General features: G+C 30.9%; 2 protein-coding genes across 7 annotated transcripts in view; both read right to left on the reverse strand.

The window, feature by feature from the left end:
* Positions 1-8,613: 8,613 nt before the first annotated feature.
* LOC129950819 (putative nuclease HARBI1) lies at positions 8,614-10,007 on the reverse strand. Its single transcript, XM_056062740.1, has 3 exons — positions 9,960-10,007; positions 8,849-9,208; positions 8,614-8,793 (listed from the first exon to the last, which is right to left on the reverse strand). The coding sequence occupies exons 1-3, from the start codon at positions 10,005-10,007 to the stop codon at positions 8,614-8,616; spliced, it is 588 nt and encodes a 195-aa protein (XP_055918715.1).
* A 619-nt stretch (positions 10,008-10,626) lies between these two features.
* LOC129953843 (putative polypeptide N-acetylgalactosaminyltransferase 9) overlaps positions 10,627-25,889 on the reverse strand; it is an 85,682-nt gene continuing 70,419 nt past the window's right edge. For 5 of the 6 annotated variants that reach the window (XM_056067339.1, XM_056067336.1, XM_056067337.1 and 2 more), the window contains 10 exons: positions 24,688-24,883; positions 24,317-24,486; positions 23,946-24,110; positions 22,843-23,036; positions 22,558-22,776; positions 22,111-22,253; positions 21,395-21,485; positions 21,174-21,284; positions 14,400-14,507; positions 11,132-11,471 (listed from right to left, as the gene is read on the reverse strand). In XM_056067339.1, the coding sequence (XP_055923314.1) occupies positions 11,310-11,471; positions 14,400-14,507; positions 21,174-21,284; positions 21,395-21,485; positions 22,111-22,253; positions 22,558-22,776; positions 22,843-23,036; positions 23,946-24,110; positions 24,317-24,486; positions 24,688-24,883 (1,559 nt within the window). In that variant the 3' untranslated portion in view covers positions 11,132-11,309. Of the gene's footprint in view, positions 11,472-14,399; positions 14,508-20,869; positions 20,975-21,173; positions 21,285-21,394; positions 21,486-22,110; positions 22,254-22,557; positions 22,777-22,842; positions 23,037-23,945; positions 24,111-24,316; positions 24,487-24,687; positions 24,884-25,889 lie in introns of all 6 variants that reach the window. The other variant, XM_056067341.1, reaches the window with a different exon arrangement.

Here is a 25,889-nt window from a genome sequence, read left to right on the forward strand (position 1 = left end):
TTTAATATGTGTTTTATTTACGTTTACTTTTGAAACCGCAGAATGGATAACCATGTATTATATTTTTTAATATCTAAACAAAATATCGCAGAAAAAAAGTTTCGGAACTATGTATTTCAGACATCTTTAGCGAACCGATTATTAGCATCTGGCTATTAGTTCAATATCAGGTTGCTTGAAATTTATTGCTTGCGCTATCCATATCGGAAGAGGAAGTCAATTCATTTAAATTCTTAAAGCTAATTCCTATGTGTTAATTTGTTCAAGTAAAAACCTCCATGTACTTCAATAGACTCCACTTGGTCTATAAAAATTCATCTCGAGTTTATCATCTCGTTTCTAATTGTGTCATTCTGCCATTTTTGAAAAAAATCATCTTTTAAATAAAAAAGTCCATGCAAACTTCCAATTTTAATTTTTTTTTGTCATTTAAAGAACTTTATAAAATCAAATCAAAACATAAACTTAAGTCTTTTTTCTATTCAGATTTTCGAGCGGTTAAATCTATCAAGTTCAATTTTTGGTAACAATTACAACCAAATATTTACAACAATGATTGATGAAGATGATTTTTTGTTTAAATTTTACTATATCTCAAAAAAGAATACTGCCTTGCATTTATTGTGTAAGGGACTTCATCTCTTACAACTAAACTTTATTTAAATAATACAAATAATGTATCACGGCAACGCTGATTTACGATATTATGTTCAGCTTAAAGAAATATTATAAAAGAAAAGCTTTGAACATATGTTTCGTTCGAAACATGAACTATTTTATGTATAAAATTATAACTCAATGATCGAATGATATTTAAACTGTTTTTATGTACAGAACTTAAAATCTATTGTTTCTTTATATTAAGAAAGCTTTCTTTTGAAATGAATGTCTTAATCTTAAGTACAGTCTGAATAAATAAGTCAAACGAAGAAGTTATGTTTTTTTTAATGTCTTTTGCTTTGCTTACTTAAATATTTAAATTGCACGTTGAAATTATTTTAAGTTTTTTTAATTTTGCATGCTGTTAATTTAATAAAATTAAACATTACAGTAAATCAGAAGTGGAATAAAAATCCCAGTAATTAATTTGCTATATTTTTTTTACGTAAAATTGTTTGCATGAACATGAATGCTAAAGAACGTGCGTTGAGATTTGTGGAAACTTCTACTGTTCCAAATCTTAAATTGAAATTAGACGAAATGGGTTTTGCTACAAATGGCTTAAAATCTGCTCTTAAAGCTCGCTTAAATGAAGCCATTTCTGCTATGGAGCACAATGAAATAGAGGGTTATTTCCCTGTCAATCCAGAAAACGATATTGTCGAAGGTAACGACGATGACGACGATGACGATGGCGCTGCCGCCGCCGCCGCCGTCGCCGACAACGATTTGGTAGACGAAGAAAATTTTGTGCAACAACGTTTAGATCGACTTCGTGCGGTACTTCGAAATAAGGAGGAAATTCTAGCGCTAGAAAAACGGCTAGCTGAACTTAATAGCCCTGCTAGAGAAATTCGTCCAACAGGTGGATGTACATCACGCGATATTGAAGACTCGTTGCCAACGTTTTCAGGTGATGACGATTATCCAGTTAAAAAATGGATTGAGAATGTCGACGACGCTGTTGTCACCTATCATCTAAATGAGTCTGAGTCATTCATATATTTTAAGCGCCTGCTCAAGGGCACTGCAAGGTTGTTCGCAAGATCAAAGTCATTCAGGTCATGGGTTGAGCTTAAGGATGGACTTTTGACAGAGTTCCACCACCATACAACTGCAACCGATGTCCACAATGCTTTGCGACAGCGAAGGAAATGTAAGAGCGAGAGTTTTCAGCAATATGTTCTGGCCATGCAAGAGATAGCTTCTTCAGCCGAAATCGACGAGCAAGATGTGATTGCTTACATAATTAAGGGAATTCCAGATTCCGTCTTCAATAAACAGCTTATGCTTACGGCTAACACAATCGCTGAGTTGAAGACTATTCTTCGGAGGTACGAAAAAATGAAAACCGAAGTGCAGCCATCTACTTCTTCGTATAATAAACCTGTCTTGCAATCAAAGCCGCGAGTCGAAGCAAAAATAAAGTGCTACAATTGCAATGAAATGGGACACATTTCCCCAAAGTGTCCAAAACCACGTCGACCAAAAGGTTCATGCTTCCGCTGCGGGAAAATGGGACATATTTTGAACGATTGTCCGCAATCATCTTCGGTGCTTATGGTGCAAAAAGATGACCAACCAATGACATCCAATATTTCAACATTGATGAATGAATTTCATGGCGTTTTGGAGTTCCAATTTAAGAGTTTGGATAGTGTTCGGGTAATACTGCATGTGATGACTACGATTGATACCGGGAGCCCTATTAGCTTTATCCAGCGGCAATACGTGCCACCTTTTATGATGACATCTTTGGAAGCAGCAAATAATGACTTTTATGGTATAAATAATTCAAGGCTGATTATTTTAGGTAAATTTGCATGTTATGTAAAGTTTAGTTGTGAACTTATAAATGTATGTCTTTATGTTGTTCCTGATGGAACTATGAAAGATCCAATTATTTTAGGACGAGATTTTTTGCATGAATCTAAAATCAAATTAGTTAAAGGAAATAATTTCAAAACAATTGCCGAACATAAAAATAATAATGAAAATAATTATGAAACTAATTATGATTCGAATAATTCAAAAAATAATTATGATTACGATTTTGATGATTTAGATTTTGAAAATGAAATTTTAAAAATTGATGTATGTGATTTACGTGATGAAAATATTTCATTAAATATTAACGAACTTTTAAATTTTGACGAGAAAGTAGAGTTAAAACGTTTGGTTCTCGAGAGTGTTTCAAAAACTAGTGCAAATTATTCAGATGATTTTGAAATGCAAATAGTTGTCTCTAACCCTAACAGTTTTTTTAGTTGTGCACCTCGACGTCTTCCATATTCTCATAAAATTGAATTAGATAAAATTTTAGACGATTTATTAAAAAACAATATTATTCGGGAAAGTAATTCGCCTTTTGCATCCCCAATCGTTTTGACCCGGAAGAAAACAGGTGAATTGCGATTATGTGTGGACTACCGCAATTTAAATAAAATAACTGTAAAGGATAACTTTCCTTTACCGCTTATTGAAGACCATTTAGATAGATTGAGAAATAAAAAATATTTTTCGCTTCTCGACCTTAAAAGTGGTTTCCACCATGTTAAAATGGCCGAGGATTCTATAAAATTTACCTCATTCGTGACTCCTTTGGGTCAATTCGAATACGTTCGAATGCCTTTTGGGCTAAAAAACGCGCCTTCAGTTTTTCAACGATTTATAAATAAAGTTTTTAAGGATCTTATTAGTAGTGGACAACTTCTAGTGTATGTTGACGACTTGTGAATTGCTTCTGAAACAAAGGACGAACATTTTAAGATTTTAAAAAAAGTTTTGGATATCATTTCGGAGAAAAATTTACAACTTCGTCTTGATAAATGTGTTTTTATGTATGAAAAAATTAAATATCTCGGATACATAGTTTCAGCAAATGGCATAGGTGCAAATAGTGACGGTTTAAAAGCAGTCTCAGATTTTCCGATTCCAATAAACCAAAAGAAGTTGCATTCATTTATAGGTTTGTGTTCATACTTCAGAAAATTTATTAAAGATTTTTCTTTAATAGCACAGCCACTTAATGATCTTTTAAAAAAAGATGCGAAGTTTGAATTTGGTGAAAAAGAGTTGCAGACTTTTAATTTATTAAAAGAAAAACTTTTGAACGCTCCACTTTTAAGAATTTTCAATCCCAAGGCCGAAACAGAACTGCACTGCGACGCCAGTAGTATAGGTTTTGGAGCTGTATTGTTGCAGCGTCAAGATGATAACCTTCTTCATCCGATTTTCTTCTTTTCAAAGCGTTCAACTGCACAGGAATCCAAATATCACTCGTATGAATTGGAAACACTTGCCATTATTTATGCCCTTAGACGATTTCGCATTTATTTAACTGGAATTCGATTTAAAATAGTCACTGACTGCAAATCACTGACCCAAACACTTAATAAAAAGATTTTGAATCCAAGAATATCTCGATGGGCCTTAGAGCTATCAGATTTTGACTACGTTATCGAACATCGAGATGGTAAGAGGATGGGTCATGTTGATGCGCTTAGTAGGTGTCACAACATTTTAATTGTCGAAACCGAGTCCTTTGAGCACGCACTTGCTGCAGCCCAGGCTAAAGATCCAATTTTGAAACGTATAGTCGAGATGTTAGAAAAGAGGGATAGTCCATCTTACGATCTTATTAATGGATTAGTTTATAGAAAGATAAACAAACAATTATATTTTTATGTTCCGGCGAAGATGGAGAAGAATGTCATCCAGACACACCACGAAGCACTATGCCATCTAGGTGTAGAAAAATGTTTTAATTTCCTGAAAAAAACATATTGGTTTCCAGGCATGAAAAATAAAATTAAGGAATTTATTGGTAGTTGTTTAAAGTGTATGCATTTTTCTCCACTAAGCGGAAAGAAAGAGGGGGTGTTGCATAATATCCCTAAAGGAGACAAGCCATTTCAAACAATCCACGTTGACCATTATGGTCCTTTGCCTGCTTCTGCTAGCAATAATAAGAAACACATCTTTGTGATTGTTGACGGTTTTTCAAAATTTACAAAATTATATCCAGTGAAGAGTACGACAACCAAAGAAGTTATTCAATGTCTGGAATCGTATTTTTCGTATTATAGCACACCAAAGCGTATTATTTCGGATAGGGGGAGTTGTTTCACCTCCGATGATTTTTTAACCTTCTGTGAAAAACATGAGATTAAGCACATACAAGTTGCAACCAGTTCCCCGCAGTCAAATGGGCAGGTTGAAAGAATTAACAGGTGTCTAACTCCCATGCTTTCAAAAGAGTGCGAAAGTGATTCAAGTTGCTGGGCTAAGTTTTTACAAAAGGTTGAATTTGCTTTAAACAATACCGAAAACAAAAGTACAGGTGTATGCCCTAGTATGCTACTCTTTGGAGTTTCCCAAAAAGGTGTTATCAAAGATAACGTTAAGGAATATTTAGAAGACAACATTATTGAAGAAAAACCTAGAGACTTAAATGAACTAAGAAAGCATGCACAAGAAAAAATTATTAAGAGTCAGGAACACAATAAAATTCTTTTTGATAAACGACACAAAAATCCTAATCAATATAAAATTGGTGATCTTGTTTTAATAAAAAACACTGTAAACACTCCCGGTACAAACAAAAAGTTTTTGGCCAAGTATAAGGGTCCATTTAAAGTCGTTAAAGTTTTACCGAATGATAGATATATCATAAAGGATTTAAATAATTTACAAATATCTCGGTTACCGTACAAAGGAGTTTGTTCTCCAGAAAATATGAAACCTTATAATTCAACATAAGCCTAAAACTACATACATCAATGTTTAAAAAAATGTATATTATATAATTTTCTACTTTATTTTATGTTATTATTATATCTTGTTTATCATTACTTCAAATGTTAAAAAAAAATGATAACTTAAAATACTTTTATCCATACATACTTACTCACATACATGCTTACAATCTCAACAGAATGATATTTTTTTTATATAAATAACCATTTCAAAGAATAATGTTATTTAAATGTTTGTATTTTTAAATGTAAATGATAAATTAAACTCAATTACTATGTAATTTCCAGGTAGTACCCGTGGCATGATGGTTAGTGCGTTGGACTGTCATGCAAGGGGTCTTGGGTTCAATCCCTGCCTGTGCCACCTTAATTTAAAAAAATTAATTTTCGCGGGTACTGCCTCTTGCGAGGAATTGACAATTCCTTCAAGAGTAATTCTTGTCATGAAAAAGTGCTTTCTCAAATTAGCCGTTCGGATTCGGCCTTAAATTGTAGGTCCCTTCCATTCCTGACAACAGTACTCGCACACAGGAATGGTTGAGAGTTGTAAGTCACTAGGCCCTGGTTCACAACGGACTGTTGCGCCACCCCATTTGATTTGATTTGATTTGACTATGTAATTTCCAAATTATGCACATACATGTAATATGTATTCAAAGATTCCAAAATATTAAAAAATGTATAATTCATTATATTAAGTACAGTATACGTGTAAGAACACGATGTCGTAAATCGAGGACGATTTAAGGTCAGGATGACCGAGTTGTAAGGGACTTCATCTCTTACAACTAAACTTTATTTAAATAATACAAATAATGTATCACGGCAACGCTGATTTACGATATTATGTTCAGCTTAAAGAAATATTATAAAAGAAAAGCTTTGAACATATGTTTCGTTCGAAACATGAACTATTTTATGTATAAAATTATAACTCAATGATCGAATGATATTTAAACTGTTTTTATGTACAGAACTTAAAATCTATTGTTTCTTTATATTAAGAAAGCTTTCTTTTGAAATGAATGTCTTAATCTTAAGTACAGTCTGAATAAATAAGTCAAACGAAGAAGTTATGTTTTTTTTAATGTCTTTTGCTTTGCTTACTTAAATATTTAAATTGCACGTTGAAATTATTTTAAGTTTTTTTAATTTTGCATGCTGTTAATTTAATAAAATTAAACATTACAATTGTTTTGGCGTAAATGTATTTAAGAGATAGCATCATTATGGTCTGGGTACTACAAAGTTAAACTAACTTTTAAAATTATTTTGATAAATTATTTTGGGGGTTAAATAATTTAATGCGACAAATATTTGTTTGTTAGTTCTCGAGATATTTGATTCAAAAAACAAGGATGTAAAATTTATTAAATTTTAATATGAAGTTATTGAACTAAAATTTTTCGAATTAAAAATGTGACATTTGTCAAGGTTTTAAAGTTCCTAGAATCAAAATAAATTGTATAATTAATTATACATTGTGACTTCATAAGTCGAATTTGTATGAACTTAAAAACATCAACTAACACTTTTTATTATTAACTTCCCACAGGAGGTTATTGTAATAGGTCATGAAAATTTTGACATTTTTCGACGTTTCAAGGTCCCTAGAGTCGAAATAAAAGATTTTTAGAAAGATGTCTGTGCGTGCGTGTGTACGTACGTTTGTACGTCCGTACGTTCGCGACGGTTTTTTCGTCCTCCATAGCTCAAGAACCAGAAGAGATATCGACTTCAAATAAATGTTGTTATACAGATAATAAGGCAGAAAGGGCTCTCGAGAAAATTGCGTGGGTGTTTTTTTTTACCATAGCAGTTTGAAAAAAGGTGAAAATTTTGGTTAACCCTAAATATTTTACGAACCAAAAACGCTAGAGACTTGAATTAAATTTTATATGATATATTGTATCGTGATACCAAACAGGTATATTTTTATAAAAAAATCAATATAATGGTTTTTTTTATAAATCAATAAAACTGAAAAAAAAATTTGTCACCTCCAAAATTTTACGACTGAAATATTATTTTATCTCTAAAACAATTTTGTGCAACGAAGAATAATGTTTTTGACATCTGATAAAATTTTGAGAAAAATCGAATTGACAGATTTTTTTACAAAAAATAAAAACCTAAACAAAAAAATTATAAAAGTTGGTAAAAATTGATTTTCGACTCAAATATCTTTTCAAAACTTTGAGATATTGGCTTTAATTTACTTTTATCTTTCAAAAAATCTTGTTGTCAACATTCAATATAAGTTTGAAAAAAATCGATTTGACAGTTTTTGTACAAAAAATTAAAAACCGAAAAAAAATGAACAAAACTTCGTAAAAAATGATTTTCGACTCAAATATATTTTAAAAACTTTGAGATAATAGGTTCTAACAAATTTTGAGAAAAATCGAATTGACAGTTTTTTTACAAAAAATAAAAACCTAAACAAAAATGTATAAAAGTTGGTAAAAATTGATTTTTAACTCAAATATCTCTTCAAAAATTTTAAATATTGGCTTTAAACTAATTTTATCTTATAAGAAATATTGTTTTCAACATTTAGTAAAATTTAAAAAAAAAATCGAATTGACAGTTTTTTTTACAAAAAATAAAACTCTAAAAAAACAATACTAGAACTTGGTAAAAATTTACTTTCGGATTTACTTTTCAAAAATTAAAAATATTGGCTTCAAACTTATTTTATTTCACAGAAAATATTGTTTTCAATATTCAGTAATAAAAAAATGTGGTAAAAAAAACATATAGACAAACTTTTAAGCAAGACAAATCGACAGACGGGATGGGAAGTTATCAGTGTGGGTCGCATTCCAACCTCTTTTTTTGTTTTAGTTTTATGATTTCAAATTCTGTGAATTTTATATGGATATTTTTTTGTTTTTGTTTTATGAGAAGTTTTGTTTATTTAAGTTTTACTTTTTTGTATTTACACAACTTTTATGTAAATTAAAAATACTAACTAACTAACGACATATACTACTTTAAAATGTTGACTTATGTTATGTAAGGCACAACTTGCATTGACAAATTTCGCAGCTCTTTCAGGACTGTAATGCAGTCCTCGGGCAGATAAAAGGCACCTGAATTTACTTTTGATCACGCCAATCGTTCTTTCAATAATGTTTCTTGTTTGTGCGTGTATGGTATTGAAACGTGATTCTGCACTCCCACTTTCAGCCAATCAAAATGGAGTCATTAGATGTTTCTCTAAAGGATATCCAGGATCTCCCAAAATAAAAGTGTTCTCATCCAATTCATTTAACATTTCCTTATATTCACTTAAATTGTAAACGAATGAATCGTGATTAGCACTGGAATATCTGGAATCTACGAAACGCACATTCATTTTGAAGTCACAAACCTGTCGATGATAAATGTTAATTTATAAAAATACTAAACATGGGATATACACTTACAATCATGACATTCAGACTGTAGTAACCTTTTCTATTTAAATAGAGATGTTGAAGATTCTTTTTTGGTGCTATGATTTGAACATGAGTTCCATCGATGCATCCTATTACTCCAGGAAATCTGGTTTTCTGGTAAAAATGAATTTTTGATAAATTCATCTCATCATTTGTCATACGAGCCTTAATCCATTGTGGACAGATACGTTCTTCTACCACGTCTAGCACTTCTTTTAACACTACCGAAACTGTTGGCTGAGCAAGGCCTAAATTAAAATCATTACCACTGCACTTTTGGTAACTTCCTTCTGCCAAGAAACGTAGGGCAGTGCAGAGTTTGAGAATTGGTGGGATTGCGGAGGAACGCTGTGGTTGTTTCAAATGGTCTTTGATTTCATTTAGCACATAAACAAATGCGTCTTTGTTGAGTCTAAAATAACTTATAAATCTGAAACAAAACGAAGACATTAAAATCAACACTCATCAAAGAACTTGTTTATAAATAATACTTTTTGTTTGGAAGTTCCAATGGATTGGAGTGATCTCGAATATTTTTTCAGGGGATTTTCTTCTTCCGAATTTCCAAGAAACAAATCAATAGAACTCTCCATTTCCTATTATTTTGTCTTTTTTATAAAATTTTGCACTGAATTCAAAATTTTGAAATTCCTATGTATTTTACTTTACACAGCTGATTTTGACACAAAACACGCACATAAACATAGGCAACGTATTTGGTCTACTCAACTGAAAAAGGTTGTCTCCCATAATACAATTTTTTTTTGCAGTCGTCTTCAAATTGAGTTGTCTTGATTACAACTCAACTAAGTTGAGTTGTGATCCATAATAGGCCCTATAATTTAACAAAAATACTTTTACAAATGTATTGCGTTTTAAGACCAAATAAATTTAATGTCAACAAACTAATTTCGCATTGAAAAAACTGCTCGGATAATTGTAAATGGGTGTCTTATAAAATTTTACAAAAAATTGATTTCATTAATTTTTCTTCAAGGCATTCTTAGCATATATTTTTTCAACGAATTGGATCAAATTTTATTAAATTTTCGAATGAAAATTATTTTATTTGATATTAATTAGTCATTTTTTTGCCTACTTCTTCCTTAACTGTGCTTGAGAAGCTTAAATTATATTTTAATTCCATTGTATGTTTAATATCTTCAGGTTTAAAATTCTCAGTTCTTTTTTTGCGTTTTCTTAAAAAAAATAAAAGACATTTTGTAAAAAGTTGGCTTATTTTTATTTCTTTCACTCTTAACTATTATAATATAATATAACGTTTTAAAATTGTATTATATTTAATTTTTTTTTATTTGTATTGGATATGTTTATTCTTTTGGAATATAACGTGTGTGTTTATTATTTTGTGCTTCATTTGTAATGGCATATGTTTGTTTTATACCTGACATAGGTAGATTTTAAAAATAAAATATAAATTGTTTAATAATAATAATCATATAATAAAATGATATTACATATATATTGTACGTATATAATAATAATAATATAAGTAAGTACATAATAATTTTAAATTAAAATATACTGTAGGTTTACCTACATTTTTACTCGTACTTGATTTAATACTATTTACAGAAACTTTTTATATAGGAAACTTGGCAAGTAATTATTTATATAGATAGGTAAGGTGTCATATAATAATAATAATAAAAATAATAAGAAACTAAATTATTTTATAAATATAATAATATTATAATAGAAGATATCTTTGTGATATAATTAAATATGAGAAATTACATATTGCATTAATAAGTGCTTCAGACCAAACAAGAAAAAACTTTATTTATAAATATAGTTAAAATAAAATTTTATAATAATATAGGTACCATATAATATTTTGTTTAACATAATTATTATATTATTGCATTTTTAAATTAAGTACACTCCTAAAATACTTATAAACCCAGTCAAATAGAGATACATTGTAGAAAATTAGTCTGAAAGTTTTGGAATTTGTTGAATTATCTCTGAATTGAATTCTTATGTTTTTAAAGACTGCTTGAATTTTGAAAATTCCTTTTTAACAAACAAATTTCATAACTTTCCACAAAATTTTACAATTAACTGTACATATACTTCACAAAACCGTTAATATGTATTTATTCATGTGGATACAATCAACTGGATTTATTTAGACATTTGTGAACTCTTGTCGTGTCTTTAAAGAATATTTTTTTTTAAATTTTATGCTGTCTTAAAAATATTATCTTCTTTTCGTCTTGTTATTATTTTCACTTGTTTTTTTTTCTATTCTTTTTTTTTTTGTAAATGCAAAATTTCCTTATATATAAATTTGGGGGCGTATTTACAAATCATTTTACTGACTTATTTTAATTTTAAATACAATTGTTTTACACTCTAAGCGACAAAATGGCTAAATTTTGTGCGTAGGAATCATTATTGAGCTATTTGCATAATATATAAATCCTCACAATTTTGATGGATCATAATTTTCCAAATGCCATTTTTGCCATGCTCGATTTTCATCACATTCTTCCATTATTACTTTGTCTTTCTTTTCATTGATTGCCAAGCATTTATCTGATGAACCATGACGCAGTTGACTTGTTTCAGCTTTATAAGTCCAGAACTATAAAAATTTTAAATTATTTAATGTTAATAATTTTATAAAATATTAATCGTTATTTAAATATTTGAAATACAATATTGGTGCAAAATAATGGCATTCGTTTTTATTTAGTTTTTCAGAATTATTTTAATGAAAAATCAGCTCGTGAAATGAATATTTTGGTACATAAACTTCATTTCTTTTTCTTGAAGTCAACCAGGAAAAATCAAATGTTTGAAAGATTTCAAAACCTTGTTTCAACAGTTTTCGTTGGCAAAATAAATTCATTTATTTTTTCTTTCGTAGTGTCAAAAAAAAAATAGTTTCAGAGTTTTCAAACGGTAACATGCATAAATACACTTCGTGTCACATAAATAGGGACACGCTTTTTCTTTGTTATTCGACGGTATAAGGTATAATAAGGACAATAAAGAAGTATGGGTAGAGGTAAGGGTCTATCCAACGAGGAAATAGGCCAAATTCGAACTTACCGGAATCTTGGCAAACTCATCCGTCTTATAGTCAGCAAAATTAGAAGAAAAATGTTGTGTAGAACTATCTCAAGGGCTTAGAGAGGTATGAAAAATTCACAAACTCAGAGTCAAGAAAGCCATATCATTTTGGGAAAGGTGGGCCATAGTGAGAGCTGCTTCAAATTCAACGCCTAAATTTAGCAAAAATCACATCAGGTGGAATCGAGCCGTCATTTTTTCCAATGAAAAAAACTTTATTTGTACGGACCTGATGGATTTCCATGATTGAAGCAAAGAAGAAATCTATCTTGAAAAACGACACAACAAAGGAGGAGGTGTAATGGTATGGGAGCAATGAGCTATTACGGGACCGTGGAGCTGGATTTTCAAAGCTCTAAGATGACGGCAATCATTTACAAATCGATTTTGGAACGAGCTTTTCCACAGTTTTCTGAATTATTTGGTGAACAACGATGGGCTTTCCAACAAGATAATGCACCAATACACACCGCACGGACATTAAAAGCGTGGATTGAGGGCAAAATGTGGACCTATTACCATGGCGCTAATATTCTCTTGACTTAAACGTCATGGAAAACGTTCAAGAAAATTACGAAGGAGGATGGCGATACTAAAAACTGAAGAGATTATTGAATCCACAACACCATCCTCAGCCTAAATTTCGCTCAATTATCTGACAGCACTCTACGAATCCATACATCACAGGTTATTTCAAGAGATTCAGAAACTGGGAGCAGCAAGCATTTCTAAAAATTATTTTAGTTCATTCAATAAAACTAGTATTTACCTTGTTGCCACTTGTTAAGCCTGTTTGGGAAAACGAAACCTTTACCAGGGAATTGAAGGACGGGGTAATCGTCAAGCTCCCAAAAAAAAGGTGATCTTAAGAACTGCAATAACTGGCGTGGAATCACCATTCTGTCCACATTCCCAAAGCTAATGGCAACTATCATTCTCGAGAGGATAAAATCTAAGGTCGAGTCTACGCTCAAGAGGCATCAAGCGGGATTTCGCAGTGGTCGATCATGTGTCGACCACATTTACACCTTGCCAATTATACTTGAACAATTATACGGAGTATCAATCGCCGCTTTACCTCATGTTCGTCGATTTTAAAAAGGAATTCGATCGCGTTAGTCGTGATGTTATCTGGAGATCGCTTGATGCTAGAGTCATTCCTGGTAAAATTATTGCTATAGTAAAAGAATTTTACAACAACGCAAGGTGTTTCGTTTTGCACAATGGACACCTTTCCGGTGCATTTGAAGTGCGACAGGGAGTAAGACAGTAAGTAAGTTACGTTTTGCCACCGATTTTGTTCTTGCTTGCTATTGATGATGTTATGACTACTACGGTAGGTGAACACGAAAGACTGGGTATCCAATGGCGCCTGAAGGAAACATTAAGCCATTTGGACTATGCTGACGACATATGCGTAATGGCAAACAGAAATGGAGACCTCAGCCAAATGTGCCACTCTCTTCAACAAAATGGGGAGGTGGCTGGCTTAAGGAATAATGCCATTAAGACTAAGTTAATGCAAAATAGCCTAAACCAACAACAACAGGTTATTGTCAGACAAGTGGCAGTATAGAAGAGCTCCGTGCCAAGTTAAAGTTGTTTGAGTCCAACGTATAATCTCTGCTGCTATATGCCTGCTAACCGTGGAAGTGCTCTGCTGGCATCTCGAGAAGGTTGCAAATTTTGTCAACTGCTGTCTAAATTACTACATGAACATCCGGTTTCCACAAATCATATCTAATGATGAACTATGGCTCAGGACTGGGCAAACAAAAGTAGGTTGACATCGCGCAGAGAAAGTGGCGCTGGATTGACCATCGAGGAAGCTGGACGACAACATAGCAAAGCAGTGCTTTCAATGGAATCCTGTAGATAGAAGGCGGCCTGAAAGACCAAGAGAAACATAGAGATCATCCGTCATGAAGGAAGCTCGGTCCCAAAACTTAGAGACGTGGTCCCAGCTGAGGTATCGTGCTAGGAATAGAGAGAGATGGAAAGAACTGCTACTAGCAGCCAGAAACGAAGAAAAACTATTTACCTGAACCCCCATAAAACCTTAGGGTTTAAAAAACATTGTCAAATAAAAAACGGAAAAAATCATGTCCCTATTCATGTGACACGAAGTGTATATTATTTTTTGGAACTGTCAAAAACGAATTGCGTTCTTTGGGAGAAATTAAATTGATTTTAGTTTTATTTAAAATCTAATTTGGGATGAAAATTTTTTCAGCGATGTACATGTTTTCTTTCAAAGACACCGATAAAATTCTTATCTGTCAGTTAATAAAAGTTGACAACAAAAAGAATTAAAAGATCCATGCCAGAAAGTGACAATTTGCGGTGATCAGCTAATTGTAACTCAATGCGCTATTTGTTTTCTTCCCTCGCTTAATCAAGATATAATCGTGATTATAAATTAAAAAGTGCGACTTACCTGATTTCCTTTCGATCCGTGACAAGGATAGAGCGTCACTTCACTTCCAGCATAATCCAGACATGCTTCGTCTCGACGTATTTCACCAGTTTTACTCAACATAAAGTACTAATTTTTTGTAAAAAATGGGGAAAACAAAAACATATAATTAAATCAATTTATACAACAATGGATTAAACTAAATTTTAATTTGTCAACAAAAATGTATGAAGCGGCATTTTAATCTTCTGTAAACATCCTTCGAACAAATTTTGCAAATTTCAAATAAAACATAAACTCATAAGCCAATAACATATAAGGGTATTTAATTTACAATTTTAATTTGATAATAATAAGTGTTTTAAAGTTCAGGCCATATAAAATTTTAAATTCGATTATTTAATTCAGAAATAGTTCAAGTTCATGAAAAGCAAAGCGGCCTAATCATTTTACAAACAATTTTCACAACACACAAATTCGGTCACTCTGTATGATTTTAATGTCTGTTTTCTTCAAAAATTGAATATGCCTGAACTGTTAAAACAACAATGTATTCTATTTTAAAGCAGATTATTTAATTATGGTGGAACCAAAAGTGCAGATTTTATTTTTGCTCTATTATTTTAAAACTTATATATTTAAGTACTTTTTAATTATTTTAAATTAAATTGAATTAAATGTTGATGTAATGTACTTTGTTTTATTCAAAAATTTAAATTGTTGCACAAAACAAATGTGGGCGTGACAAAATAAAAATCTGCACTTTTCCAATTTAAGCAAAAGTTTACAATGCCTTAGTACAAACGTTTAATTATGGAATTAAAAATATAATGGTTGGATATAATAATAATAATTATTATTATTATTTAATTTATGTAATAAAACAAAATAAAAACAAAAAGCTTTGCCACCAGCTCCAAATTAGTTTATTTTTTTTTTCATTTCTTAATAAATTTATAAACATATTGCAGCAATGTGTTTAATATTATAATATTGCTTGTTTATTATATGCATCCTGAAAAAAGAATCATGTAAACCAATAAATTTATTATTGAACTCATGCATATTGTACTGTTTTAAAAATATAAAATGTAAAATTTTAAAATATACAAAAAAATTTGATTTAGTTATTGTTTTTTGTTTATTTAACAAAATTGTAGTTTAATTGTATCGGAGATAAATAATATTAATCACTTAAAAAATATTTATTAGTTAAAATTTGATATCTTATTAAAAACATTTTCTTGGTTTCTTTTTTGTTTTACTCTATTCAAGTTTTTGAAGATTTAAAACTTATTTGATGAAACTGATTCAAGATTTTACAACTTCTCAAACCGATTTAAGGTTAGGGTGTTCGAGTATTTGCTGATAATTTTCATAGTTATGTTGAAGATTTAATGAACCTTAACACAGATTATCTAGATAAAATGATTGGCCCATGGTCGGCCCAGAAGAAAAAGAAACTACTATTCAGCTGAATAAAATCAATTTTAAAACTTGACAACAAAAGTTCGAAATTAAAGGCTATACAACCTACGTTAAATTAATCGATGTCTGTATTTTTGTGTTTTTTTTTAAATTAATTTTTATTTTTATGAACAAAGAAAACAACTGAAAGGGAAATGCTTTTTGTCCAGAATTAATAGTTTTCTTTTTTTTTTTTTTTGTATTTCAAATTTATATAAAATATTCCCACAAAAAAGTTTGTTTTCAAAAATTTCAACGTCATTCCATTTCTCAGAAAAACCCTAGTTTTTCAAAATTTGTATTTGAATATATTTAGAGCGGTTTTTTTGTTAAATTAAATTAATTTAATAGAAAAAATGCAATTATTGAAATCCTGTATAGTTTTTGAGAAAAAAAAAACCGAAGAAACGGTTCTACTCTTCTGGAGCAATACCAAAATATTTTTGTCTTCTTGAAGCAAAGATTTTAGAGATATTTTAATGAAAATCTATCAATTCGTTTTTGAGAAAATTTGAGTTCTTAATTTTTTAACAACAAATTTGTACGAGGACTGCTTTTATTTTTGCCTAACCTACTTTTCTACCATCGTAGTGTCATGTTTTTACGAATGCAAAACTTGCTTCGTAAACCCTATAGATCGCAAGTAAAAAAGTGCCTTTTCACGAAAAAACTTCTTTTGATTTCGAACAAATAAATAAATGAAAAAATTAATTTATTTCGAACATCATCACTTTATAGTCTGATTGATAGTAAGTAAATTGGTTTCTTCCTTAATTTATATGCATATATGGAAAGAACTTCGAACTTAATTTACAAACTGATGCAGAATACAATATAATGGATATCGAAAATCTTGTAAATATATCATATCCAACCGTTAGGCAAAGAGAAACAAAAAAGTGCCAGTATAAAGAAAAATGGTTTGACACGGATTGTTAAAAGGCGAGGCGAAAATCATTCTGATGGCTCACGATGCTTCAAAAGTTTGTGGGTCAATATTTTAAAGGATTATATATTCAGACAAATAAAATGTTTAAAAAGATCTGCAAGGGCAAAAAGAAGACATATTTAGAAAATGAGGCTGTAAAGATACTAAACAGTTTTGGGTTGCAATAAATAAATTTAATGGCAAAGAACCACAAATTAGCGTACAATTAGATGCAAGTACACTCACGGACCATTTCCAAAGGCTACTGAACACAATAACTAATATGCCACACATCCAATATGCAGTAATCTGCATTACAAATTAAATTTTAGATGAACCTAATACAGAGTAAGAAGTTGAGGAGGCCTTAAGGAAACTAAAAGAGGGAAAGGCACCAGGATCCTGAAGAATTCGTTAAGTATGCGACATCAACCTTTAACAAGAAAATTTCGAAGACCTTTAACGAAATGTTGAAAACGGGAAATATACCAACACAGTTTAAAAAAGCCATACACAAAAAACGTAATTTAGCCGATCGACTAATTATCGAGGAATATCGTTTCTGAACACTTGATATAAGTTATTCACTAAACTTCTAAATCTTCGAATGACACATTGGATCGAAAGCCATAATTTGATTAAAGAATATCAAGCCGGATTTCGGAGTGGTAATGCAACTGTAGGTAATATCTTCATACTGCAAAATATCGCGGGTACATTTGTCTAACAAAACAAACAATTATTCGCCTTTTTTGTTGATTTCAAGGCAGCCTTCGACAATATCAATCGAAAAGCTTTAATGAATAATGCTGGATTGAGCAAAAAGTTTGGAAGGGTTCTCGAGAACATCTATCAGGATAATCAATCGGCTGTCTGGTTTGAGACAACAATGGGGGTTTGGCAAGGTTGCACTCTAGGTCCATATCTCTTTGCCATGTGAATCGATGACCTTACCGAACGTTCTACCAGGTGGCATAGAGATAGATGGAGTTCTTTTAAAGGCCCTTTTATTTGCAGACGAATTAGTTTTATTTGCATACTCACCACATTCTCTTCAACTTATGATCAACTGTCTTGGTCCGTACTGCCAACGATGGAATCTTACAGTGAATCTTACGAAGTCAAAAATAATGATTTATAAAAAGGGATCTGGCAGAGCTTGCAGAAAAAAAATCTTAATGGACAGCCCATTGAAATTGTAAAAGCGTACAGGTATCTTGGAGTCACGATTACTAACAATCTCAGCATGGAATCTCACTTGAAAGAAAAGTTAGTAAAAGCTTAAAGTGCGATATCCGCAACCTAGAAAAGATGTTTTTCAAATAACAAAGTTGATCACAGTGTAAAATATAAAGTATTTCAAGCTATATCTGAGTCTGTGATGTTGTATGCAGCACAATCTTGAGAGTACTATCAGTACGAAACCGTTGAGATACTGCTAAGGGACTACGTCAAAAAATGGTTCAATCTACCAAATACAAGGCCCAACTACATGATAAATGTAGAAACAGGACTACTACCACTTTTTATTAAGTAACGAAAGTTCTAGAAATGCCAGTTGATAAGCTTCCAAAAATAATTTCTAGAAAAAAAAATTGAAAGAAGAACTCTTTGGTTTAAAAAACTAGAGGATCTTGCAACGTACTGCGTATACAGAATTCAATCTCGTGAATGGAAATGGAAGGCACTGCACAAATGTATTCCTGCAACATTTAACAAAATAAAAACAATACAATTTCCAAGAACAAAATGACATTTTTTAATCTCACTACAAAAATGGTGAACATTTTTGAGTCACATTTCGTAAAAATAAAACAATTGTGGGTCATCCTGAAGTAACTTCTCGGCCGGAAACAGTAAAACTAATAGTAAAATGTATACTCTAGGGATAAAAACAACAAAATATACTGTCGGATAGTTTAAAAAAAATGGTTTGTCGATTTCTCGTCGATCTTTGGCAATTCATTAAAGACGTTAATTCGTATACCAGCTTATGTAAGTCATTAAAAATTTAGTTAATACAAAGGCAACAGCAATAAATGCTATTGTGATCCCCACTGTTGTCGCATAAATTTGACAAAACATTTGTCTCAGAATGGATAAGAAAAATTATTTAAATTTTTGATATAATAAAAAAGTTTTAAAATGTTTGGTGACTTGGTGATAACTTTGACGATATATTGCGGTATATTTGTAAACTTCATAAACCGCAAAGATGGATACTTGCCTAATGTAAGTCAACAATATTCACGGAAATTTTAAATTTTTACAACAATTGATGCGAAGTTTCAGAATAAATTTGTATCATTTTCCAGTAAAACAAACTAGATATCTGCCCTTGAGAAAATCAAGTCAAAAATCACGACGAAATCATTTTTGCTATGATTTTGATTTTTTCTAATATGAAGGATATATGTAGTTGCAGTAACTTACCTACTTAATGAAATTCCATTTTTGGATTATTTTCTCATTTATTTTGTTTTATTGCAAAACACTTAAATTCATATTTTATTACATCTAACATACTTAAACAAAACCAAAGGACAACAACACAATTAACAAAATTGATATTTTCGGACAAAAACACAAATGAAACCCTTAAGCAATATAAGCTACATAAACAATGAAAATATAACATTTATTATTTTAAATTATATTTTTGACAACCCCCAAAAAATATGTTTTCAATAGTTTAAGCAAACAAACATTTTAAATCAAATTCACTTAATTGGCTCTCACATCAAGGATTTTTTATAATCGAAATAGATTCAGGATTGTTTTGTTTTTTGAAAACTTTAGGCAATATTTATTTAAAAAAATGCTAAAACATACAAAAAATAAACTTATACCCCAAAATTAAATCATTTACGAGTATTTCCTGCTAGAATGATGGTATATTTTTGTTTATTTTTAGCTTTAACTTGTATATAACAAAAAATAAACATATACCCACAAAATTTACTACCCAAAAATTTAAATTGATTTTTTTACACTCTACTTGATAAAAATATGTACGAGTATTATTATATAGGCATAAGTTATATGTATGTATATATGAACAAACAAAAATCAATCCATAACCCTAAATTATTAAAGTTAATTTGTATGTAGGTATTTTTTGTTTTGTATTAAATATAGGCTGGGTGGAGAATGGTGTGATTATTGTTTGAGTAAATTTAATAATTATAAGTTGGTAGGTAATTAGTTGGTATTTTATTGCTTTTTTATTCGCGTGGATGAGTGAGCACCGTGCCATAAGAGCAACAAAAATAACCAAATTCATTATAAATAATAAAGTGGTCAGAACAGAACAATTGAGTCAATGTGAATGAGAAAATATTTATTTTATTGTTTGTTTTTTTTTCTTCTTGTTTTTGCTAAAAAAGCACTTAATCATATAGAAAATGTAAACATATATGTATATATGCAAGATGATGGTCAATGCTTGCAAAAATAATTCACCTATATTATGTATATGTTATTGTTGTCATAGAATTTCGCTTTTTATCTATCACAGCATTAGTTTTTGTATGATGGCGGGGTACGAATTACGTTGCTATTGTGAAGACAAATAATGTATAGAGGAATTATTATTATTTTTCAAATATAAAACCGATGTAGGCTGACATTAAATTACTAAGCTTTTGTGTAGTAATAACCTCAAAATTGCATGGAATTCACACTTAACTGAGCATGGTACATCAATTTGCCTTTACTGTCAGTAAAACAGACCGAACAAAACAAAGTTCGTTCTTGTTGATTCTCAATATTTTTGAATACACTTGAAATGTATTTAAACACAAAGCAGAATTTTATTATTGTTTCTATTTAATTTGATAATTGTTGTTGAATGCATATGAAATCAAATAAGTGGAATGAATAGATTGTATAATTCAGAGAATTTCTTAAATGGATATTTTATATAACTCTGAATAGACATATGCAACTTATGTTGCATTAATGAAATTGATTTTAAATTTTACTATGAATTAAAAAAAGCATTATTCTATGACAAACAAATTATGGTTGGGGTAGGTAGGTATGATGGTTCGATAACAAAAACAAGAAAATTCATACTAGATCTAATATAAAATACCTGATTTCCACCATCCCCATGGCACTGCCAGAGGCCCACAGATGGATGTGTCTCATCAGAATCGGGTGGTGAATCAAGACAAAACGATGTGAAATTGTTTCGTATCTGTAAAATTAATTTTGAATGTCAAATTCAATCGTAGTCCTTTTGGGTTTTACATATGTTTTGTATTTTTAACTTTATCCCCATCACATAGTTATTTTTTTTTTTTATTATTTATGTTAAATGAAATATTTTTTTTTCTAAATTTGGAGCTGGTGGCGGTCACATTTTGTTGTTGTAATAACGTAGTTCGTTGACAAACCTGATTGCCACCTTGATTATGACAAGGGTATAGGCCAACAGCTTTTTTAAGATCCTTCTTTCTAGCTGGAGAATCCAAACAAGTGCGACCGCCATAACCTAAATTTCTCATCTAAATTTTGTTTTTTGTTGTTTAAATTTGTCATAAAATGTTAAATTAGTTTTTGTAAATATAATTAAATTTAATCGGTATTTATTAAATACTGATTTGCAAATACTTACCTCACCATATGCTACCGATTCACCAGGAATGAAAAGTTCAGGATATATATTGTCCAAAAACCATTTAAAACTTTTGCAACCTAAACGTTTCCTGTAATGATATTTTTAATGTAAATTGTTTAAATTACTTGTTTAAAAGATCACTTTAAAAAAAGAGCATTTAGAAAAAATGTATGAAGACGACTTAAGCTAAAAATTCTGTGCTAGTGTTGAATTCAGTAGAATATAGTTTTTGTTAAGTCAATTTTTAATCTTCTCTAATAAAAGCAAAAATATTTTAATTCAATAACTGCGAAACTTTAAATATTTGAATTGTTTGTAAAAAGACACGATCAAAATTGTGACAATCTAAATGTTACTCTTATTTGAGTGTTAACTTCTCCAAAATTGCTAATTTGGAGGCTATAAAAGGTTAACTTCTCCAAAATTCCTTATTTGGAGGCTATAAAAGAATATAATCAGGGAGGTTCTATACTCTTAATGATCTATAGACTGCTATACTTGTTTTAAAAATAATTTGACTTCAAAAAAGGGTAGCGGTTGGAACAAATACAGCCTATCTTAGTACATATGACCTTTTAAGAAAATACGAAATTGCGGAAAAACTGAATTTTGAAAAATAAATTAATAGAATTCGAACAATGTACATTTTTATTATTAGGTTTTGGACTAAGATACACTTACGCTCTTTTTTTTTTTAAACAACTTTTTCATACCTTAATTCTTTTCTTCCTGAAACATCTCCAAAGTCACCTTTGTCATTACCAATCCTTTGGTAATAATACTTTGCATAGTCGTCCAACCAAACCTCGGCCAATCTTACAGAATTTTTCTTCAAAACATTAACTCCAGATCGCCACTAAAAATATTTTAAATATAATAGAATAATTGTTTCATCAGAAAACCCTTTAAAGTTACAGAAATGTTGCCTTTGAAAAACTTGTGAGAATTGAGTAAAGGTACAATCTAAGTACATATGTATCTCAAGAAAATTTGAAAACATTCGTTTTGTAGTACAGAAAAAAAATATATCTGATTTCATCAACTATGAAAGAAGTGTTTGCAAATTTTAAAAAAGGCAAAATATCTATAACCTTGTTCCATGCAGTAGAGTCATGGCATTGCAAAAATACCAAAATGTGATTTAGAAATATCACACTTACTTTATACGGCGACCTCTTTCGGAATATATGTCCAACATGTGAGCATGGTATGATCTCCAATGTCCCACCACACATCCATGTTTTGAAGGATAGTTCCAAATTCTCTCCACCCCAAATATCAAAACCAGAATCATATGTTCCGAGAAGTTCGAAGAATTTACGATCAATTGAAAAAAGACCACCTGCCATTGTTGGTGAATAAACTGGTTCAGCAGAGTTCTAGAAAACCAAAACATACATGGAAATACAAACAGAATTTCAATTTAGTTTATTTTGTAAACTTACATTATGACGTTTTCGTTCTTTCTCAGGCACAGCATGCCAATTAAATTGTAAATTCCAATCAAAACCACCAACATTAACTCCTCCTGAATCATGATAATGATATTCCATTGTTGTGTCGTCAATTACATCGATTACCGGACAGACCACAGTTGTTGAATTTCTAGCAATACGATCGAGCAGAGGTTCCAACCATCCTTAGAAAAAAAAGAAAATAAAATTTAATTACAGTTTTTATTTATAGGGATTTGTTAAGCATTTCCGTGTCCATTCAAAATGCTTTTGAAATTGTTCGTTTTACACAAGATTACAAAAACTTCTTCTACAAGAAATAGGAAATAACTTTAAACTGTAATATTATTATTTTATGAAAATTGCGGGATCTCAGATTCAAGAACAGCACAATTTTTGTCTGTCAAATTTTGAATCCTCTTATTCACGAAGTTCAATTAATGAGGCTCTATCAGAACAAGTCTTTTTGGTTGTTAGTATATTGAAAATGTCATAAATTAAAAATGTCTGCTCAAATGATTAAATACTGCGTAGACTTTAAAATTTAAATTTGACATCACGCAAACTATGCGCCTTTTTCTATGTTGATTAGTGGAATTGCAGTTTGATTCTTCTTTAAATTTAAAGAAAGAAAACAAACCCAATAAAAAAATATCTTTTACAGTACAATGTGGTATATGTGCAGATATAAGTTCCCGCAAAAATAATATTGAATTTGGTGAGAAATAAAGATATTAAAATTTCGCGAGATGTTGTAGTTATTTTTTCCATTTAACAAAATTTCTCAAAAGAGGAATAGACTTTTGAGAAGAAAAGAAAAAGATTAATTCAGTTGATAAATGGTTAGTTTTAATTAACCAAGAAGGTTCAATTACATGCTACCCGGAAGAAACAGTACTTTTATTTTAGCATTTATTAGCGAAGCATTCACAAACCTGGTACATAGGAAGTTTGTCTATATGTAACATTAATCAGACCATAAACAAAAAAAATAATAAAACAAAGGTTCTTAATAGCTTAACAAGTTCTTAATACCTTTATACCTACATAGTATATACATACTATAAAAACCTATACATTTTTCTTAAGCTTACCTTCGGCACATTCACAATGTGAATCCAAGTATGTTAACACCGGTGACTCCGCATACCTTGCCCCAAGTAGTCTCGCACGAATCAAACCTTCTCTCTTTGGCGCCCGAATGATCTTCACTTTAGGATATGCCTTGATATAATCTTCCAACTGCGTCTTTGTGTGTGCTTTATGATTAAAATAAATAACAAAAAGTTAAGCAAAGTACGAGTTTCAGAAAAAAAAGAAACAAATTCAACTCTCAAGTCAAGTAATTGGTCTCTCCTTATATATGTTAATATATACGAAGGGAAGAAAGACTTAACTACATGTAATCAATCTTTCAATCAATCTACCTGATGTCTTGTCTTATTTCATTTTAACATTAACTTACGCATATCAGAGAAGTCATCTACAAGTATTATATTTCCAATGAGATGTTCCGGCGAACGATCCAATACCGAATGCACTGTACGCAGCAGAACCGACCACGCTTCATTGTGGAAACAAATAATCACATCTGTGGCAGGTAGATTCTTCAGATAGCGACCGGGCTCTTTACACCTTTATTTTTTTTTTAAATAATAATAAGACACAAGAGTGATATAAATAGTAGTAACAAACAAACATCAGAGAAATCAAGCTAGCTAGGTAAGCTACACTAGACATGGCACGAAACCAAGGCAATTATCGGATTTACTCAGATATCAGATATTTATACGATTGTTAAAACAAAGATAATGTGGTAAGGAGATGTGTACTTACCATGCATCTCTGGGGTCAGGGAGGCTACGATGCACCGAGATGAGGTCAGACGCGTACTGATTGAAAGCATTATTCGTCCAGCCTTCGTCGACAGTCTTCTTCATTTCATCAGTTAAGTTAGTTGGCAGCACAACTGGCTTGCCCATTTCACCTGGAGCATCTTCTACTACACCAGGGGCACTTAGAACTCCTTTTCCTATTATGAAAATAAAATACAGAATTTTAATTTAACTTTAGATTTCAAAAAGAATATCTTTAAATGTATTCTTAATAAGTTTTTGTCAGTAATAATAAAGATAAACTGCCTTTAACCGTAGTTTCAAAGACACGATTAAGAATTGATTTGGGGTCTGTGGGTGGTCATTAATTTAAGGTTATCACATCTGAGATACCATTGAACAAATTTTTAAATTAAATAATAAATAAATTGTGGCTTTTATTTAAGATTTAGAGTATATGGGAATTATATCATTTAAGATGTTAAAGAGCATCCCATTCTTCATTCACATTGTCCGTCACCACCGTTACCAGGGCAAATAATGGTATTTCACAATTTATTTTAATTTGCAACCATATAGTTCACATCTAGTGCATATTAAAATAAACCATATAAGGACCTCCTCGAGTATACTGAGGCACAGTCCCGTCGCACCATCCCAGGATATACCTACCGACAAACTTAAACCTGAGGTAGCATTTTCTGCTTTAGAAAATTTACTCAAAAATATCATTACACACCAGGACTACAATTTGGATCGTATATATGCGATACTTTTGCAAAAGTATTGAAGGAAAACAATGCCACCGCACCAACTCTAGATAATGATGTAAGCATCCCAACTGACGATGAAGCTATCAACAAGGAAGCATAAGAGAAAAAAGCATATCCAACAAAATTCCATCCAGCTCAGATGAAACGGAATCACCTAAGCCTGGACAAAAGCGGCTTAAAAAGAAGACAAGAGGAGCAAAAAAAAGTCGCGGAACCCACTGAGGATGTCCAACCGAAAGCCAACCAAGCACTAAGCCCTAAATCAACACCAATCCTACCTCTACCACCAACTAAAACATTGACAACGGGGCAAACAGCTCCAGCACCAACAACCACCAAACAACAACCGCATCCAGCACCAGCGATCGAAAATGCCAAGTTACCCCCAATTTTTTGCTATTCTGCAAATATAGCTGAAATCAGCAGATTT

This window comes from Eupeodes corollae, chromosome 1 (assembly GCF_945859685.1).
Source record: "Eupeodes corollae chromosome 1, idEupCoro1.1, whole genome shotgun sequence".
NCBI classification, from domain to species: Eukaryota; Metazoa; Arthropoda; class Insecta; order Diptera; family Syrphidae; genus Eupeodes; species Eupeodes corollae.

Bases quoted from the DNA above. Each gene is read 5' to 3' on its own strand.
- LOC129950819 (XM_056062740.1), bottom strand. From the start codon at position 10,007: ATGGAATTAAAATATAATTTAAGCTTCTCAAGCACAGTTAAGGAAGAA. The intron at 9,209-9,959 runs GTAGGCAAAAAA...AAACAACCACAG, and splicing joins CAAGCACAGTTAAGGAAGAA to CGTTCCTCCGCAATCCCACC. The intron at 8,794-8,848 runs GTAAGTGTATAT...TATCATCGACAG, and splicing joins ACAGTCTGAATGTCATGATT to GTTTGTGACTTCAAAATGAA.